This window comes from Monodon monoceros, unplaced genomic scaffold (genome assembly GCF_005190385.1).
Source record: "Monodon monoceros isolate NGI ecotype Baffin Bay Population unplaced genomic scaffold, NGI_Narwhal_1 Super_Scaffold_8, whole genome shotgun sequence".
Lineage (NCBI taxonomy): Eukaryota > Metazoa > Chordata > Mammalia > Artiodactyla > Monodontidae > Monodon > Monodon monoceros.
The window spans coordinates 52,256,150-52,278,018 of NW_021703785.1; the positions used below are offsets into that span (position 1 = coordinate 52,256,150).

General features: G+C 39.3%; 1 protein-coding gene across 3 annotated transcripts in view; it reads right to left on the reverse strand.

The window, feature by feature from the left end:
• Window positions 1-21,869, reverse strand: part of ENOX1 (ecto-NOX disulfide-thiol exchanger 1) — a 297,621-nt gene that overhangs the window by 197,833 nt on the left and 77,919 nt on the right. For all 3 annotated transcript variants that reach the window (XM_029210363.1, XM_029210361.1, XM_029210362.1), the window contains 2 exons: window positions 17,553-17,696; window positions 16,566-16,703 (listed from right to left, as the gene is read on the reverse strand). In XM_029210363.1, coding sequence (XP_029066196.1) covers window positions 16,566-16,703; window positions 17,553-17,565 — 151 coding nt within the window. In that variant the 5' untranslated portion in view covers window positions 17,566-17,696. The remainder of the gene's footprint in view (window positions 1-16,565; window positions 16,704-17,552; window positions 17,697-21,869) is intronic.

Here is a 21,869-nt window from a genome sequence, read left to right on the forward strand (position 1 = left end):
ACACACACACACACACACACACACACACACACACACACACACACATTTTTTTCAAAAGACTTTGAAAACTTCTGCTTGCAGCCATGAGGAAGCAACAGGGATAGAATTAAACCTTCTGCTTCAAGCAGCTAAAAAGTAAGACAAAATACATGAAGTGACAGTTTTCAGGGATTGGACAACGGGAAGTACAGGACAGTAATTATTGAGAGAAGAGAGACAGATGAAGTGAAACCTATGATTGTCCCAGTCTGCTGTCTAGAAAGTTTTGAGGATTTAACTCAGGGAAGAGAAACCCAAACAGAGCCTGAGGTGTACCTGAGTTCAGTGTCTGAGGAGGCCAAGCCAGCAGGAAATTATAAGGTCGAGCGCTGGAAAGGAAGGAGCTAATCAGAGAGAGAGCTCTGGAGATCTTCAGATGATTCCCCTCAAGTCTTTGGCTGAATATCGATCAGGCATGTGAAGGAAGTATCAAGGCAAAAATCATGGAAAAGGAGCAGGTGGTACCATTTCTGAAGCTCAAAAAGCTCTGGGAGCTGATCAAATTTCCAATAACCAGAGAGGGGAAACCTTGCAATGTACTGGGGTAGAGTTCCAAGTAGGGTCTTGCCTCAGCAGTTAAGATAAAATTATCTCCAGGCCAAAGGCTGCTCTAGACCCAATTATCCAAACTTAAAAGCAAGCCTTTGCATGAATTAAACTATTTTTAAGGAACTTAACTGTATCTCAGAGCAAATCTCAAAAATATTTAAAGGAATACAAAAAAACCCCAGCACCTAACAATGTAAAATGCACAATGTCTGGCACCCAACAAAGAATTACTAGGCATTCAAAGAAGAAATAGAAAAATATGACCCATCACAAGGAGAAAAACCCATAGAAAGAACTTAGAAACATCACACATAACAGACTTAGTAGATAAGTACACTAAAACAGCTGTTATAAATATATTTCACATGTATAAGAAGATAAATGAAAGAATAAGCATGATAAGGAGAGATGGGAAGATGACAAGAAGAAAAAGACATCAAATCTCACAGACATCAAATAAGGAGGCTGATGGCTATGGCCACCCTTCATATCTAACCATGATTAATGACATAAAAGCTATACTTTAGAATAGTCCAAGGACCAGGTATAAAAGTGACTTCCAAAATTATTGCATTTTAGATAATTAATTATATAAAGAAATCAAATCACACATTCAATCAACTATATAGTTATTGAGCACCCAGCTCTGTGTTTGATGAGAGAGGAAATACAAAGATGAATTCGATATGGTTCTTGCTTGTGTAAGTGTAGAGTCCGTCACAGTCTGTGAGATACATGATAGCCTAATTATATAAAGGTATAATGTGATATATCTACAACTCAGAAACACAATATGGAACACAGAAAATGATAAGGCTGCAAAATAAAAGGAAATAAAAGAAACAAGATACAGGAGTCACTATGCAATTATTCTATATTTACAAATAAAAGGCGTTGACATTAATTCAAAACAAAACTCCAATACACAGTAATATGCACGTGTGCGCACAGGACAGAAAACACACAAATTGATTTTAGTACCGGAATAAAACTGGTTTTTCTTTCTGTTCCCAGCTGCATTAGAATGTCTACTGTAGGGCCAGGATACAATTTTCCATTATGAAATGCAAATATCTCCCTTCAGCTCATGTTGCTGTCAAAGATATCAAAGCTTCTCTATCCCAGTGGAAGAAAAGGAAACCAAGAAAGCTAGGGAATGCATGTGTTTGCAATGTATATGCACATGTACACGCTATATATTTCTATGCAATATGTGTATACTTAATATATATCTATACATATATAAATGTATAGATATATACATTTATGTATAGACATTTATGTATAGACATTTATGTATACATATATAAATGTATAGATATATGCATATACAAATATGCATGCAATTCTTTGAATATATTTCCTCTAGTTTTAGGCTAGCAGGTAAGAAAGTGACTTCTGTAGTTCAACACGCTAGTTGACTGGTACATATACCACAGTACAGCAGACCAAATAAAGACTAAGCTAATCAAGAGATGGAAACCAGTTTAAAATTTTCAAAAAAATTGTTATGGCATACACAGGAAGAAAGAAATTACACATCGATAATTCAAAAGAAGTCAATCTATAAAGGAGTAAATTTACAAAGCAAGTAATGTTTATGTGCTTCATTCCATGGAAGAGAAGAAAATGACTATATTTCAAATAACTATATTATGTTATGCAAGCATCTGGAAAGGACTTTCACTTCCTAACAGCTCTAGCCAACAAGGATATGGGCTGTTGTCACTTGTGGAGAGTTACTGGAGGACAAGCCTTGATTCGTCTGAAGTGACATCAATTACCTTATACAGTACACAGCACAGGCAGAAGCAAATATTACAGTTTTTGGAAACAATTATCTACAAATTCTCTCACCTCTAGAAACACTGTACACACACACACATCATAAACAAAGCACTAGAACGAAAGCTCCAGGAGGGCATGTACATCCCCAGCACCTACGGCAATGCCTGACACGTAATAGGTACTCAATACTCCATGCTACCATTAATCTCTTCTGGGATTTCCAGAAGCCTCTAGGTGTGAGGTCAGGTGCCTCTCACCACTCTTCAATCCAGTCCCTATAAAACAACTTGGCTGACTTTTTTTCTCTTTTAAACACGAGTCGGAGGTTGCTTCCCTGTTTAAAATCCTTCAATAGCCTGCACTTCAAATAAAATCTGTACTCCTTGCTTTGGCAGGCAGGATCTGGCCCCAGCCAACCTCTCCAGACATATGTTAAGTACCAATCTGCCAACCCGCCCCATGCCAACTGCCGCTTCTTGCCCATGCATACACCTACTTTCATTTCCTTGAAAGAGCCAAGTTCTTATCACCTCAGGCCTTTCCACAGGGAATTTTCTGCTTTTAGAATTTCTCATCTTCCCAAATTCGCCCTTTCTTCCTGTTCTTCCCTCCTGCTACCAGGATAATTTTCATTTATCCTTGGGGTCTTAGGCCGAATATCACTTCTTCAGGGGAACGTTTTCTGAACACACTCCAATCCCTCTGAGCTAAGTCAGGCTCCCACCCCTCTTTTGTAACAGCCCACAACTGTAATTATATAATCACCTGCACAGCTATTTGGATAACAGCTGCTTCTTTAGAAATGTGTATCTCCACAGGAGCATCACCTGTCTGTCATGTAAACTGCTGTTTCTCTAGTGTCTTGTAACGCACGCTGTACGTTATGAACTTTCAGTAATATTGTGGTGAATGAATGAATACACCAATGTACTGTCCTGCTGTCTTGGGGAGAAAAGGGTAAATAACCGTGGAAAGTATAACAGAACTGTCAAGGAGACATGAAATCAGGTACATAAATTGTGAAATATGAGTCAAGGGCCTATTTATTTTCTGACACTTGATATCGAGAAATCTTTCAACAAGATGGAAAATGAAAACAAAAGAGGACCAAGCATCATCTTTTAGAGAGTCCAACTACTAAGCGCCAGGCTATCTGCATCCCTTAATCATGCCTGTGACAGAGTGTCACCATCGATATCTGAAGGGACTAAAGAAAGGAAGTTTGCTGGCCTGAGTATAATTTTCATCTTAAAAACGAGTATGGGGGATGGTTTATCATCAGATAGTCTATCTGAGTGTCTCTGTGCGCTGATGAGATGGCTTCAGGTATAGATCCCTAGGTTACATTTTAAAGTCTCTGACTACTTCTCTTATTTCAATCCTCGAAGTCCAGCAACAGACAGCAATCTAGTGGGTCAAAAGAGAGGGCACAGATGAATGAGCTATTTGGAGATGCAATTAGAGGTTAGGCTGAGACCTGCATGAGCAGCCGAGGGCCCGTTTCTAATTTCACAGCAAAAGTGTAACTAGGAGAGACAGGAGTCAACGGCCATCCATGTGCTGTGACTGCCAAAGCCACATCTCCATACCCGCTTCTTTCATGAGCTCTAGACCCCTTACGTGTGACTGATCACCACGTGTTTCCTTCAACAGCTTCTTCATATTCAACACAGCCAAAGAGAAACTCGCCATCTTCCCTCACCCTTTTCCCTTCCAGCCTTCCCCATCTCAGTCAATGACTCCACCATTTACACAATTTCCAAAGCTAGAAGCCCAGGAGTCACTGTTGATTCTTTACCCGCCTTACGTTCCACATGGACTCAGTCATCAATTCCTGTTTTTTTTTCTATAATTAAATGTCTCATGGGTCCCTTCATTTCTGTCTCTACCACCATGATTATTATTGCCATCATTTTCTCTTACCTGGGAAACTGCTACAGCCTCCCATCTGATCTCTTTGCTGCCAATCTTCCCTCATTCCCATCAGCTGTCTGTAGGACTTAATAAAAGTGCTCTGTAAAACTACAGCTCTAGATTCCACATATAAGAGATATCATACGGTATTTGTCTCTCTCTGACTTACTTCACTCAGTATGACAGTCTCTAGAGGAAGGATAAATTGGGAGATTGGGATCGACGTATACACACTACCATATATAAAACAGACAACTAATAAAGACCTACTATATAGCGTGGGGAACTCTACTCAATACTCTGTAATAGCCTATATGGGAAACGAATCTAAAAGAGAGTGCATATAAGTATAACTGATTCACTTTTGCTGTATACCTGAACCTAACACAACATTGTAAATCAACTATACTCCAATAAAAATCATAAAAAAACAAAACAAAGCAAAAACAAAACAAACAAAAACCACAGCTCTAATCACATGACACTCCTGCTTACCGCTTTTCGGCGGCATCCTATAGCGCCCTTTATCTGCTAGTGGCAGAACCACTTACGTTGATTTGTATTTGCTTATTCCCTCTTCTCTATTTCCCCCACTAGGGTCTAATACAGGAGAGTGAGGTCTATGCCTTTTATTCCCAGTATTCAGTACGTTTGGCTCAATAAATCCCAGTTAAAAGAGTGATGCTTCAGGAGATGAAAGGATTTAACAAATGCCTCTTCATATCTGGGCATACTGAAGAGGATAAAGTTGTCCCTGGGAGGATTAAACAACCCAACAAGGAAACTAGAGAAAAAATATTCTGAGGAAGCAGAGTGGAATTAAAATGAGTGGGGGCATCCGTAAGTCGGAGAGAGGAAGGGGACAGAGAGGGGACTGTCCCCATGAGTTGTAAATCTCAGCTCTCCCCAGAGTGGCAGAGAACAGAGGCGCTGAGAGCAAACTCAGAGCTTCAGGAGAAACCGCAAGGTAGGAACCAAGGAACAACTCGGATACCTGTGAGAGGGAAGAGGTCTTTTAAGACCTCTCCAGGTTAAGCTCCAGGTTAAGACGTGATAAGGTACGTGGCACTTCCACAGCTAACAGGGAGGTGTGATGCCTTTTCCGAACATGTATTTGAAATACAACAAATGGCACACTGAGAAACCTGGGGTAAGAGATACATGTCCACTTAAAGTCAGTAACAGCTAAGGAGAGATTGCTGACATTAGGAAAGAAAACTTCAAAAAGTTTAGAGCAAAGCAAGGTATAATCTCACAGTCAGAGAACGTCCAGGAAATATTACCCGTTCCCAGGCAGGCCTGGGCAAGCAACTTAACACCTGGGGACTCAGCTGCTGCTTTCCAAGCTTTCCAGTCGATGATGATAACTCTGGAGAAGAAGCCAGGGTATATAGGAAGGGAGCAGCTGGTCACACAGATGGTGTCAAAGCTCGGGATTTGATATTCTTGGTTTCAGCAGATGACACCAGAGGTGGGGATCGGGGCGCTCCTGAAAGGAGACAACGTGTATTGTAGGAAACTGGGAAGAAGCTTTCAGGCAACACCAGACCACGTGAGGATTATTTTGAAACTTGAGATTAGGCAGTGACACTGTTCAGTGAAAACACAAACAAACAAAATTGATCGCAAAATTGATCGTAAACTAGATCGCAAGGAAGATATCATATGTGGCAAAGAAAGACGGATGGTCCTAGAGAGGGATCTCCACAGTTGATGGGAAAAGTCTGGTTTAGATGGCTATATTCTAGTGTCTCATGAGATGCTAACAGATATTTTTAAAAGGCTAAATTATGTCTAGGGAATCCTACCTAAGAGATACCACTCTTTTACACTGTGCATTGCACATTAGCAGAGTAAAGGCTCTGAGGAACCCACAAAGAAAGCAACCTACTTGTGTTAAACCCAGAATTTGCCATGCTTGCTAGGTCACGTAAATACTTACATGACATCCACCCTACCTAACAACTGTGGGACACTGATATTCCAACAGGCCAGTTTAGGAAACCTGGATCTATACCAACGCAGAAATAATTGATAATTAAAAAAAAAAAAAAAAAAAGAAAAAATTTTAAATTCCACAAATCTAAAAGTATGAGGAATAAAATAAACATACAATACCATAAGGAGGGAAATATTAGCTCATAGACAAAGGAGGACTTCGAGTATGGGATTTAGTATACCAGCGTACCAGTAGAATGGTATATTTTGGATAAAAGAAACAAATTCAATGTAATGATCTCAAGTAGCACTTCATATGAAGAAGGTAAATGGGGACTTTCATGAAAGTGGGAATGGGATTGTGGTGGGGAACATGTGAGCGATGATGAAAGGGGAGGAAAATGAAGGAGGTGTAACTGTGGGAGCTCGCAATGACCCATCAAAATGGCGTGATATGGCAGCAATAACTGCCTCAGATTTCCTCGGAAATCCTTTGGATTAAAATCAGAGGATATGAAAAATGTGTGCCTTGTTTTGCCGATAATTTTAATCTCTCAAAAAATAGTAAAAAAGTAGTAAGGAAAGGGATTTAGTGTCAATTTAATTTTAACAAACATGGGAAGAGGCGTTGGTCACTTAGAAATACCAGAAACTTTGGGAGAAAGCCAAGCGTGCATAAAATCCAGCCTCTCCATAATTCTGTCAGAGACATTTTAGAGGAGATTTCTTGGAAAGAAGGATACACTAAATTATCTTTAAGTCCCTTCTGAGACATTAAAGGTTGCCTCAAAGAGGCACCAGCATGAAAACTGGGCCAAGAGCAACATTCTGTGGCTCTATGACTATGGGAAAAAGAAACAAAGAGCACCACACATTGGGTACAGTAAAAAGATACTTTATATAAATATACTATAAAGCTATAAGAATTGAAACAATGTGGTGCCAGAATAAAAAGAGATCAGTAGTACAGAATAGGTATTTCAGCAACAGATTGAAATATACATAAGAAATGAATTTCTGATAAAAGAAGGAAGTACATTCATGGAGCCATAGCATATTAGGACTATATATCAACTGTAGAGAGTGGGCAAAACCTTTCTGTATTTAGAAATGAAATAACCATAAAGGACTCATAAAGGAAATGTTAAACTTCTTTTTTTTTTAAAGGAACAATACTAAAGAGGCAAAATACAGACTGGATAAATATTTTTAGAAAATATGAACGTCAAGATTAAAATGCTTAGGGGTTCCCTGGTGGCACAGTGGTTGAGAATCTGCCTGCCAATGCAGGGGACACGGGTTCGAGCCCTGGTCCGGGAAGATCCCACATGCTGCGGAGCGACTGGGCCCATGAGCCACAACCACTGAGCCTGCGCATCTGAAGCCTGTGCTCCGCAACAAGAGGGTCCGCAACAGTGAGAGGCCCGCGCACCGCGATGAAGAGTGGCCCCCGCTTGCCGCAACTAGAGAAAGCCCTCGCATAGAAACAAAGACCCAACACAGCCAAAAATAAATATAAAAAAAAAATTTTTTTAAGATTAAAATGCTTAAAAGTAATGACCAAATACAAGCTAATAAAAAAATCACCCAGAACCCTATGTGATAAACGGATATAGTATGAAAGTAATAAATATATTTACAAAAGAGTAAATATGAATAGAAAATAAATGCAGGAAAATGATACAATTTAAAAGGAGTAGTTATAAAATAATTTAAAGTAAAATAACAGGATGCCATCTTTGCATATCAAGTCAGTAAATATTAAATATATGTTTATATTTTGGAAATTAATTACCCAGTATTTAACAAGAAAGTTTAAAATGTTCATTTGTTTTGACCAACTAATTCTACATGTAGTAGTCCATCCAAGCAAAATAATTCTAATTGCTGCAAAGCTCTACGCATAAAAAAGGTTCACTGCAATATTATTTGTTGAAAAACATCAAAAGGAAGGAAGGAAGGAATAACAGTTAATGTTTAATGAATGCTTACTATGTGTAGGTACTATGCAGTTACTGTATGTGAAGTTATCATATTATAATCTCACAACTGTCCCAGGAAACAGATATAACCATCATTTTACAGAAAAGGTAAAATGTTTTTACATACTTGAAGAGATTATGTTCTCCCAAGAAACTTGGTTAGTAAGAGTAAAAGAATGGAAATAGCTTAAATGTAAATACAGGAAAACTGTGGAAGATTTATTTAATGGATTATTCTAAAATTTCAATATAAAACTATAGAAAGGAAAAATAATTTAGGATAAGGTGCTAATAAAAATACACAATAGAAAATTTTATATTTAATAGGATTCAAATATTTGCATAGAAAAAAGACTGGAGGAAAACATATAAACACTCACCAAATAAAACAGGACTTGACCCTGAGAGAGGGTCAATAAAGAGAGTCTGCTGGCAGCCCTGAGAACAAAGCAGAGTGTACTTCAGCTGGTGGATGAGGGGAATGATGAAGGATGCTCAGGAAGAGCGCAAAAGGCTCAGACACAGTTGAAGCAGTTTGGCTAATACGAGAGACAGAGAATGTAATTCACAGTAGATACGGTAAATCTTACAAGTAGGGCTGTAATTCTTTTCATGGTAAGTTCCTGGGAAAATCATAAACTGGTCATGGTTAAAACGTCAGAAGACTCAAAATCGTAAGAAAAAATCATGAATTATTGAGGCTGTGGCTTACTCTGGAAGTCACACAACACTTTCTGAGAGGAGTGGGAGGTGGAGACAAGAGTAAAGTAATTTCTGCTATAGGAATCTTTCAATTAGGCAGTTGAGAAAATTTGGGCAGAAACATACAAATCTCTGCTCTCAACTTATTAGATTAGCTGTCTAGATTAGCTTTAGAGAAAAGGAGTCTGGATAAATGCATGTTCAAACCATAGAGAATGTCATTTTATGTACATACACACACATCCCATAGCAGACCAATCCTCAACTGTATGAATTTTATAACATTTTGGAGAATTTTATAAATATCCTAAGTATAATGCTTTTAACTCAATATTTGACTTTCCTTTTTCTGTTTCTCGCTTTCCTGTCCTCTCTTCTCATGTTCTTTGTTATATTAAATAAGAAACCACATATATATTTATATATGTATGTATGTGTATGTGTGTGTACATATATGTTTGTATACATGTGCACACATGCATACATATTATATATAATTTACTACAGCTAGTTTAGACTTTTACATGTATGGCCCATATTGACAAAAAGAACAAAAACAAACAACAACAACCAAAAACCAAATGTTTGGTCAACTCAACTCAAAGTACACAGGTTCGTGGGCGTGAAACTTAGTAACTCTCCAAAGGCAATTGGTTTCTACTTAATGCATACCGTCTACCGTCAGCTAACTTGATGCGCAAAAGTGAACTGTTCTTCTGACATATAACAATGACCACACTATAATAACTGTTGCTTCTCCATTGCATATACTGGGAGAGCAGGGACCGTGCCTATTTGGTTTACTGCTGGAGCCACTGCACGAGGATAGTGTATCAAAAAATGTGTTGAGTGTGTGACTCCCTCTTGCGAGAGCACAGGAATCACAACTAAGTGTTGAACAATCATCGACAGGAAGACACTGGAACTCACCAAAAAAGATACCCCATATCTAAAGACAAAGGAGAAGCCGCAGTGAGATAGTAGAAGGGGTGCAATCACAACAAAATCAAATCCCATATCCACTGGGTGGGTGACTCACAGACTGGAGAACAATTATACCACAGAAGTGCCCCCACTGGAGTGAAGGTTCTGAGCCCCACGTCAGGCTTCAAAACCTGGGGGTCCAGCAACGGGAGGAGGAATTCCCAGAGAATCAGACTTTGAAGGCTAGCAGGATTCGATTGCAGGACTTCGACAGGACTGGGGGAAATAGAGACTCCACTCTTGGAGGGCACATACAAGGTAGTGTGTGCATCGGGACCCAGGGGAAGGAGCAGTGACCCCATAGGAGACCGAACCAGACCTACCTGTTAGTGTTGGAAGGTCTCCTGCAGAGGCAGGGGGTGGCTGTGGCTCACCACGGGGACAATGACACTGGCAGCAGAAGTTCTGGGAAGTACTCCTTGGCATGAGCCCTCCCAGAGTCTGCCATTAGCCCCACCAAAGAGCCTGCAGCTTCCAGGGCTGGGTCGCCTCAGGCCAAACAACCAACAACAGGGAGGGAACTCAGCCCCACCCATCAGCAGACAACCAGATTAAAGTTTACTGAGCTCTGCCCACCAGAGCAACAGCCAGCTCTACCCACCGCCAGTCCCTCCCATCAGGAAACTTGCACAAGCCTCTGAGATAGCCTCATCTACCAAGGGCAGACAGCAGAAGCAAGAGGAACTACAATCCTGCAGCCTGTGGAATGAAAACCACATTCACAGAAAGACAGACAAAGTGAAAAGGCAGAGGACTATGTACCAGATGAAGGAACAAGATAAAACCCCAGAAAAACAATTAAGTGAAGTGGAGATAGGCAAACTTCCAGAAAAAGAATTCAGAATAATGATAGTGAAGATGATCCAGGTCCTCGGAAAAAGAATGGAGGCAAAGATCGAGAAGATGCAAGAAATGTTTAACAAAGATCTAGAAGAATTAAGGAACAAACAAACAAGAGATGAAAACTGGGAATGAAAAATGAAAAACTGAAATGAAAAATACACTAGAAGGAATCAATAGCAGAATAACTGAGGCAGAAGAACAGGTAAGTGACCTGGAAGACAGAATGGTGGATTCACTGCCACGGAACAGAATAAAGAAAAAAGAATGAAAAGAAATGAAGACAGCCTAAGAGACCTCTGGGACAATATTAAACACACCAACACTTGCACTGTAGGGGTCCCAGAAGGAGAAGAGAGAGAGAAAGGACCCGAGAAAATATCTGAAGAGATTATAGTCGAAAACCAACCTAACGTGGCAAAGGAAATAGCCTTCCAAGTCCAGGAAGCGCAGAGAGTCCCAGGCAGGATAAACCCAAGGAGAAACATGCCAAGACATATAGTAAGCAAACTGACAGAAATTAAAGACAAAGAAAAAGTATTAAAAGCAACAGGGAAAAACGACAAATAACATACAAGGGAACTCCCATAAGGTTAACAGCTGATTTCTCAGCAGAAACTCTACAAGCCAGAAGGGAGTGCCACGATATATTTAAAGTGATGAAAGGGAAGAACCTACAACCAAGATTACTCTACCAGCAAGGATCTCATTCAGATTCGATGGAGAAATCAAAAGCTTTACAGACAAGCAAAAGCTAAGAGAATTCAGCACCACCAAACCAGCTCTACAACAAATGCTAAAGGAACTTCTCTAAGTGGGAAACACAAGAGGACAAAAGGACCTACAAAAACAAACCCAAAACAATTAAGAAAATGGTAATAGGAACAAACATATCGATAATCACCTTAAATGTGAATGGATTAAACACTCCAACCAAAAGACATAGACTGGCTGAATGGATACAAAAACAAGACCCATTTATACGCTGTCTACAAGAGACCCACTTCAGACCTAGGAACACATACGGAATGAAAGTGAGGGGATAGAAAAAGATATCCATCCAAATGGAAATCAAAAGAAAGCTGGAGTAGCAATACTCATATCAGATAAAATAGGCTTTAACATAAACAAAGTTACAAGAGACAAGGAAGGACACTACATAATGATCCAGGGATCAATCCAAGGAGATATAACAATTATAAATATATATGCACCCAATATAGAAGCATCTCAATACATAAGGCAAACGCTAACTGCTATAAAAGAGGAAATCAACAGTAACACAATAATAGTGGGGGACTTTAACACCTCACTTACACCAATGGACAGATCATCCAGACAGAAAATTAATGAGGAAACACATGTTTTAAATGACACAACAGACCAGACAGATTTAATTGATATTGATAGGACATGCCTTCCAAAACAGCAGATTACAGTTTCTTCTCAACTGCACACGGAACATTCTCCAGGATAGATCACATCTTGGGTCACAAATCAAGCCTTGGTAAATTTAAGAAAACTGAACTCATATGAAGCATCTTTTCTGACCACAATGCTATGAGATTAGAAACCAATTACAGAGAAAAAAAACGTAAAAATCACAAACACATGCAGGCTAAACAATACGTTACTAAGTAACCAAGAGATCACTGAAGAAATAAAAGAGAAATCCCAAAATACCTAGAGACAAATGACAATGAAAACACGATGATCCAAACCCTATGGATGTAACAAAAGCAGTTCTAAGAGGGAAGTTTATAGCAATACAATCCTACCTCAAGAAATTAGAAAAATCTCAAATAAACAATCTAACCTTACACCTAAAGGAACTAGAGAAAGAAGAACAAAGCAAAATCCAAACTTATACGGTTAACTAATGTTAAGTTAGAAGGAAAGAAATCATTAATGATCAGAGCAGAAATAAATGAAATAGAAACAAAGAAAACAATAGCAAATACCAATAAAACTAAATGTTGGTTCTTTGAGAAGATAAACAAAATTGATAAACCTTTAGCCAGACTCATCAAGAAAAAGAGGGAGAGGACTCAAATCAATAAAATTAGAAATGAAACAGAAGAAGTTACAACGGACACCACAGAAATACAAAGCATCATTAGAGGCTACTACAAGCAACTCTACGTTAATAAAATGGACAACGTGGAAGAAATGGACAAATTCTTAGAAAGGTATAAATTTCCAAGACTGAACCAGGAAGAAATAGAAAATATGAACAGACCAATCACAAGTAATGAAATTGAAACTGTGATTAAAATTCTTCCAACAAACAAAAGTCTAGGACCAGATGGCTTCACAGGTGAATTCTATCAAACATTTAGAGAAGAGCTAACACCCATCCTTCTCACACTCTTCCAAAAACCTTCACAGGAAGGAACACTCCCAAACTCATTCTACGAGGCCACCATCCCCCTGACACCAAAACCAGACAGAGATACTACAAAAAAAAGAAAATTACAGACCAATATCACTGATGAATATAGATGCAAAAATCCTCAACAAAATACTAGCAAACAGAATCCAACAACACATTAAAAGCATCATACACCATGATCAAGTGGGATTTATCCCAGGGATGCAAGGATTCTTCAATATACACAAATCAATCAATGTGATACACCATATTAACAAATTGAAGAATAAAAACCAAAAGATCATCTCAATAGATGCAGAAAAAGCTTTTGACAAAATTCAACACCCATTTATGATAAAAACCCTCCAGAAAGCAGGCATAGAGGGAACTTACCTCCACATGATAAAGGCCACATATGACAAACCCACAGCAAACATCATTCTCAATGGTGAAAAACTGAAAGCATATCCTCTAAGATCAGGAACAAGATAAGGATGTCCACTCTCACCACTATTATTCAACATAGTTTTGGAAGTCCTAGCCATGGCAATCAGAGAAGGAAAAGAAATAAAAGGAATCCAAATTGGAAAAGAAGAAGTAAAGCTGTCACTGTTTGCAGATGACATGATACTATACATAGAGAATCCTAAAGATGCCACCAGAAAACTACTAGAGCTAATCAATGAATTTGGCAAAGTTGCAGGATACAAAAATTAATGCGCAGAAATCTCTTGCATTCATATACACTAATAACAAAAGATCCGAAAGAGAAATTAAAGAAACAACCCCATTCACCACTGTGACAAAAAAGAATAAAATACCTAGGAATAAACCTACCTAAGGAGGTAAAAGACCTGCTGTACTCAGAAAACTATAAGACACAGATGAAAGAAATCAAAGATGACACCAACAGATGGAGAGATATACCATGTTCTTGGATTGGAAGAATCAATACTGTGAAAATGACCATACTATCCAAAGTAATCTGAAGATTCAATGCAATCCCTATCAAATTACCAATGGCAGTTTTTACAGAACCAGAACAAAAAAATCTTAAAATTTGTATGTAGACACAAAAGACCCTGAATAGCCAAAGCAATGTTGAGGAATCAGGCTCCCTAACTCAGACTATACTACAAAGCTACAGTAAACAAGACAATATGGTACTGGCACAAAAACAGAAATATAGATCAAGGGAACAGGATAGAAAGCCCAGAGATAAACCTATGCATCTGTGGTCAACTAATCTATGACAAAGAAGACAAGGATATACAACGGAGAAAAGACAGCCTCTTCAATAAGTGGTGTGGGGAAAACTGGACAGCTATATATAAAAGAATGAAATTAGGACACTCCCTAACACCATACACAAAAATAAACTCAAAATGGATTAAAGACCTAAATGTAAGGCCTGGCACTATAAAACTCTTAGAGGAAAACATAGGAAGAACACTCTTTGACGTAAATCACAGCAAGATCTTTTTTTGACCCGCCTTCTAGAGTTATGGAAGTAAAACCAAAAATAAACAAATGGGGCCTATTGAAACTTAAAAGCTTTTGCACAGCAAAGGAAACTATAGACAAGATGAAAAGACAACCCTTAGAATGGGAGAACATATTTGCAAATGAATCAGTGGACAAAGGATTAATCTCCAAAATATATAAACTGCTCATGCAGCCCAATATTAAAAAAACAATCTAATCCAATAATGGGCAGAAGACCTAAATAGACATTTCTCCACAGAAGACATACAGATGGCCAAAAGGCACATGAAAAACTGCTCATCATCACTAATTATTACCGAAATGCAAATGAAAACTACAATGAGCTATCACCTCACAATGGTCAGAATGCCCATCATCAGAAAATCTGCAAACAACAAATGCTGAAGAGGGTGTGGAGAAAAGAGAACCCTCTTGCACTGTTGGTGGGAATGTAAATTGATACAGCCACTATGGAGAACAGTATGGAGGTTCCTTAAAAAACTAAAAATAGAACTACCATATGACCCAGCAATCCCACTACTGGGCATATACCCAGAGAAAACCATAATTCAAAAAGACACATGCACCCCAATGTTCATTGCAGCACTATTTACAATAGCCAGGTCATGGAAGCAACCTAAATGCCCATTGACAGACAAATGGATAAAGAAGTTGTGATACATATATACAATGGAATATTACTCAGCCATAAAAAGGAATGAAATTGGGTCATTTGTAGAGACATGGATGCACCTAGAGACTGACATACAGAGTGAAGTAAGTCAGAAAGAGAAAAACAAATATTGTATATTAACGCATATAAGTGGAATCTAGAAAAATGTTACAGATGAACCGGTTTGCAAGGCAGAAGTAGAGACACAGATGTAGAGAACAAATGTATGGACACCAAGCAGGGAAAGCGGCGGGTGAGGGGTGTGTGGGATGAATTGGGAGATTGGGATTGACATGTATACACTAATATGTATAAAGTAAATAATGAGAACCTGCTGTAAAAAATGAATAAGTAAAATAAAATAAAATAAATAAATAAATAAGTAGGGGGAAAAAATGTGTGTTGAATGAGTTAAGTGAATACTGAAGCCCTATGTATCTTTCCAGACAGCTCAAGTCCCACCTCCCTGATAACATCTTCCCTCAGAGCCCCAGGCATTGATCCTTCTGGAAATTACCAAACCACCTCTCAGCACCTGATTCTACACATTCTTTTTATTGCTGTTTTTTGTCGCTGTGTTTTTCAGTTTGGGGAGATATGCTCACTCAACCCTCGAGGACACTTATATACATATATATTTTTTTCTATTTCCCAAAGCACTTGTTACAGGGTACATGGAAAATCTGCAATAAACATGTGTTAAATTAAATGATCAACTCTTTCAAATGACCTTCTACTTTGTGACATCTCCAAACATTTTCTATATTGAATACACGACTGTTATTACTATTTCAAAGTGTGAGGGAAAGAAAACAGGGAATGCAGTGTCCGTTGAGTTGGGTTTCTAAGTTCTGCCACTTCAGTGCTGGACAAGTCACCCAAACTCTGGACCCCTCTTTCCCTGTTTTTAACATGGGAACATGAACAAGAGCCACGCCCACCGTAAGTGTATACCTGTCTCAAAGAGACGGCTGTGGAATCAAATGGCGTAACGTCTGTGGAAGAGTTTTGTAAATTGGAAAGCAAATATTAGCTCTTCTATTTACCCATTTAAAATACAAAATTGGTGTTGCAGTGCCACCGGTGAGAGAGAACCGCGTGTGGCTTTTTCTGAGAATGGCCGTTAGGCAGAAGAGCGAGGTGATGAGAAGAATCTCAGGCATACAGCCTGCCTAACCATGCCCCGGTCATCAGTCCCAGACCGGGCTCAACACCTGCGCGTGCAAAGACGGCCAAGGCGCCTGTCGCCCACACCCAGTGGCGTGGTTGCAGGCATCTTCCAACCCAAGAGCAAGCTTACCTGACACGAGCTGCTGTCCAGGCAACCCCACGGGAACCATGCCCAAGTTATTCATAGCGGTGGCCCAGGCGGTGGGGTCCGTCACTGACATGTTCAGTTGGGTCGTGTCGATTGCGAGACTCCCCAAACCATCGGCTGCTGTGATGGGGTAGGGGGGAAGAAACTCTGACTTAGAGTCCACAGGAAATGGTGTCTCTTTGAAAACAAATCGCATTTCTAGAGACGTGAGGCTTCGTTTAAGCACATTCCCAAACCACAAAAAATAATAGCACTGTAACCTACAGCGGTGCTTTCTCCAGACGGAAACATAAAAGAGTTTCCAAATACATTCTGGGAGGAAACTGAATGACATGCAGTTTATATTATACGCAGCATGCCATTAAGGAAGTACCCCTGGAAAAAACTGAAGAATCGCTTCCTTCTCCAGGTGAAACATTAGTTAAGTTCCCTGGTGGAGAGGCAAAGCCAGGGGACTCTCTGGGTAAAACAAGTCAATTGGCTTAGAATAAATAAATTCACCTGTTTCCGAGAGTAATTCTGAAGCAGGCACACCCTCTAACCGTCTAATAAAATCTCTAAAATCAGATGTCAAGCAGTCAAATTGGTCCTGACTGAATTTATTAAGTGTTACCTTGTAACATATTCCGTCCTTTACAAACTATTTACATACGTACATTAAGGAAACGCAGGTGTCTTTCTAAAGTGACTCCCGAAATATTTCTTATAAGCACAGGCTTTCATCGAAACAAAATAAACAAATAAATAATATTGAAGACAAATAGCACAGAGCTTAAAAAAAAAAAAAAAAAAGGGTCAGCAAAATAAGTTAAATTTGACTTAATGCTCTTTGAGGTTCACTAGTTCCAGAGCCTGGTTTCTTTGAGGAGCCCAGGATCCTGGTTCAATACTTATTTTCATGGCTGGGGAGGCTTTCCACTAAGACGCAAAATGCCTTGTTTGTGTTCCGTGCTGGCCACCGACATTTACCTGCAGCCATCATCTGAGGAAGCTGCTGGGGACACTGTGTGATGCTTTCAACGCCGCCTGCATCTACTATTGAATTACGAACATCCTGAGGGGCGGGAGTGCTTTGATGGCTGAGTGCAGGGTCCCCACGGAGATCATCGGATTCTGCAAAAGGGGAAGAAGAGCAGTGCGGTGAGAAAGTGTCATTGTTAACTGGGGGAGCTGTCATGGGAAAAACTGTTGTCTATTCAAAACAAACAACAACAACCAAACAAATAAATGACAAAGAACAGCTTTCAGTGGGAGGCACAGAGGCGAAGCTGCATCCTCCTCTGGTCTGGTCTTGGAGCCCGGGAGATGTGCGGGTCAACTGTCAAACCACCTGGAGCAGGGCTGGATGAAATAAACAGCCTGTCTGTGGAGCGGCTAGTGCCTGGCCTCCTACTGAAGAGACTTCACAAACGGGACTTATCAGACCCTCACAGCCTGCTCCGCACGTGACACATCAATGGAGAGGGCAGACTCGGGGCTAAATGTGGGGTTTTTTTAAGTTAAAAAATTAATTGATGTTGTTATTTTCGAAGACGGTCGTCTGTGAAATGTATTCAGAGAGGGAGAAAAAGTTGGGAAGAGGGAGAAAGAAAAGCAAGGAGCCACTCCCCGTGAGATTGGTAAAGAGTGTGCCCAAATTACAATCGTCAGGAAAGGCAAAAGGAAAGAATGGCGTGCTGCCCACCCGTCGAAGAAGACGCAGAGGGTGCTGGGGCAGCAGAGGAAAAGCATTTGTTTTCTTAGTTCTATGACAAGATAAACTGAACTGGCCGCAATTTGTTTGGTCTGACTTTTCCCGAGAATTGCACAGCTTATATAGAAATGTATTTTTATAAGACTTTTCAAAGCACCTTTCTGAAAAAGACAAAAAAACAAAACATTACTTAAAGTTACAAAGGGTCCCTCTATGTTGTACCATTTATAAAATGCTATGCCTTCTCTCCATCCTTAAAAATGCAAAGACATAGCATTCCTATGTACATATTTTAAAAGCACTTTTACCAGTTCAAGACTGGAAGACAAAACACATCACTTGGATGGCTGATCTGAGAAGTTTGAATTTTAAGTAGATTGGTAGAACAACTGAATTCGAAGTACTTATCTTTATTTAGGCACAAATTTAGAAATTTTTTTCAACTGTCTTTCTGCTAATATGTATTTTAGAATTACTGTTATAGTCTGTCAGTGTATCTAGTGTGAAGTTTGGCCCTTTTATGGTATGCTCTTTTATTTCTTTGATTCTTAGGTGCAAGAATCAGTGATCCTTTTGAACACTGTATTCTCAAAAAAAACCAAAAAACATACAAAAAAACCCTTACTGCCAGGTGAGTATAAGTTTAATTCAAATGGAAGCTCAGGTTTCAATATCTCAAGGATAGGTGGATATTGAGCAAATCGTTTCTATGGTCTCCACAAATCCCTAGCCCTCAGACATAGGGGAATGAGAGATGGTGGGGAATTATTTCCAATAGTCTATCAGGAAGATAAAACACCTTCATCAAGAAGTAGTGAATGATTTCAACTTTGGGAGCAAAGTGTACTCAGGACAAATGTTTCAAACCTCGCAATTAGACTCTACCACCCAAATAAACTCAGAACGTGTTTAGATATTATATGCATCATTTATCCCAGGCAGTGGATGCCATCAGACAAAGAGATTCTTACCATATAAAATATACCCAATAACATCAATATATAGCTAACCAAAATGCCTGCCCTTTAGCTAGCCACAGACCAGCAACAGTTCTGTGGTGAAACCTCAAAGCATTTTCCTCTCTCCACCTCCAGCCATTTCAGAACACCAAAGCAAAGTCAGGCTACAATGTGTTCATGCTTTTGCTCAAATGGCCCAGGAGGAGAGGCGCTTGAGATCACTGCAAGGTCACTATTTGTCTTACTGATCTCCCCAGTGAAGTTCAGTTGGCTGGTTCTTTTTCTAGCTCAAGTTCTCCCCAAACTGGCATTAATGACAACTTTTTTTTTCTGTCCAATGAGTCTGCAGTCCTGGAACACTGTATCAGAGAATATTCCTTTACTTTGTAGGCTTTACGACTTGTGCCTGACTGGCCATGTTTCACTTTGCCTTTACCACTACAGTATTTTAGGGGTGGTGGTAGCTCTCCTTGGCTTTATACCTGTTCCAGTGTTAGTTTTCACTTTAGTGACTGTGGTATTACTAAGGGGAATCGAGTGTCCTGGTGGCCCTTAGCTTCTACCCACGCTTTCCATCTCCATTTTAAGACTGATACTGTTTCACCGAGAATAGTAACAAAACTGCTACTGTTTCATCACAAAAGCAAAAAGTATTGCTTCCTTGGCAAGCTGTGGTTTGTAAACCTGAATTTATCCCCTAATGAGAGGGTGACATTCTATGTATGACATCTCTTCAATGTCCCTATCCAACGGTTTGAATGACATACAACTTCATGTGGCTGCCATGTACCTAGAATGGTGACTCTAAAGGAAATTCTGTCATGTCTTAGGCATTTCCAATAGACTCAAGAATGCCTTGCAATTCTTTTTTTAATAGATTTATTTATTTTTGGCTGCGTTGGGTCTTCGTTGCTGGGTGTGGGCTTCTCCCTAGCTGCGGCGAGCGGGGGCTACTCTTCGTTGCGGTGTGCAGGCTTCTCACTGCAGTGGCTTCTCTTGTTGCGGAGCACGGGCTCTAGGTGCGCAGGCTTCAGTAGCTGTGGCACGCGGGCTCAGTAGTTGTGGCTCACAGGCTTTAGAGCGCAGGCTCAGTAGTTGTGGCACACGGGCTTAGCTGCTCCGCGGCATGTGGGATCTTCCCGGATCAGGGCTCGAACCCGTGTCCCCTGCATTGGCGGGCGGATTCTTAACCACTGTGCCACCAGGGGAGCCCAAGGATGCCTTTCAATTCTTCAAAAATTTTAAAGTGATTTGGTTTGGGAGAAAGGTGATATTTTAAATTAATTACTACCTGGTAATTTATGAATAGTTACAAGAGTGATTTTTATACTCTACTAACATCTATTGTTCCTACTGAGTACCTGCCTCTTTAAATGATTCAAGGCCATAATGCCTAATTCATCATTCCAATGAATGTCTCTGCCTTAGTTTTCTTATTTCTAAACTATAGAAAAGATTAATATTCTTAATGTTTATTTACACACAGAGACGTGGGGAGTTAAAAATTATAGCTAATAAAGCACTTGGAATGTAGTAGGTGCTAATTATTATTATTTTATTTGAAAGTGTAGTGTTTCCATTAAGGTACCCTGGGATCTTTGTGTTCTACTGGATAATTATGTAATTAATTTTAAAACAGTGAGTAACACTTGATATTTCTAAAAGTAAGTGTTGCCCTAGTTTTCTGTGTCACATCTAAATTGTACCAGAATATTTCTTCCTTTTCACCGTTCCTTTATAAAATAATACAATGTAATTTAAAAGATGTATACATTTTTCTCTCTGGGTTTTTCTTTTTCTACCTGTGCAACTGCAAAAGATTTCAAGACATTCATGATGAATTGTGAAATTGGCAGTTTCTATTTACAGCTTTTAGTGAAGCTTTTGTACAATCAGATGTACAGATGCCAAGGATAACAGTACAGCTCTGTCCGGGTTTCAACTGAAATCTAACCTGTTCTTTGTTAAGGTACATTCAAGTACAAAACCTCAGACCCAATTTCATAACTGTTCAACAAGACATATTTATGCTCAGAATTTCATTGAGCTGTATCCATGGGGCAAATAGTTTTTGAAACTCACCAAGCCTAAGAAAATATTATTTGGCCTAAAAAAAGGGCACAGGCTTCTGCTCTAAGAAACACAACTCATTCTACCTGTCTAAGGTCCCAAGGAACACAAGGACGGACACACACATACACACATACACACACACACACACACACACACACAGTGAGTAATAAAATCCACCTGTAACTGTCCACAAAACACAGATTCCTATTAAAAGGGGGTGGAGATGAGTTAAGTCTTGAAAATTTTTCTTTCGTTAATTTAAAAGGATGATTTTGTTTGACTTAAGTCCTTAGGTTTATACCTACTTCAATAGAAGAATAATTATAGTGAGAAAATCTGATTTATTAACGTCTTGTTGAGAGTTCATTCCAAAGGAAACATTTCATATGACATCTGAAACTCTCTTACTTTATAGGAAGTATTCACTAGCATTATTATGTTTTATATTCTAGTAAAAAGAAAAACGCATTCTCATCCAAAGTTCTACTTTCTGCTTCTATTACTAAGAAAATATCTCACTTTGATCTCCATGTAATCAGTAGGATGTTCTCTTGAGGTTAT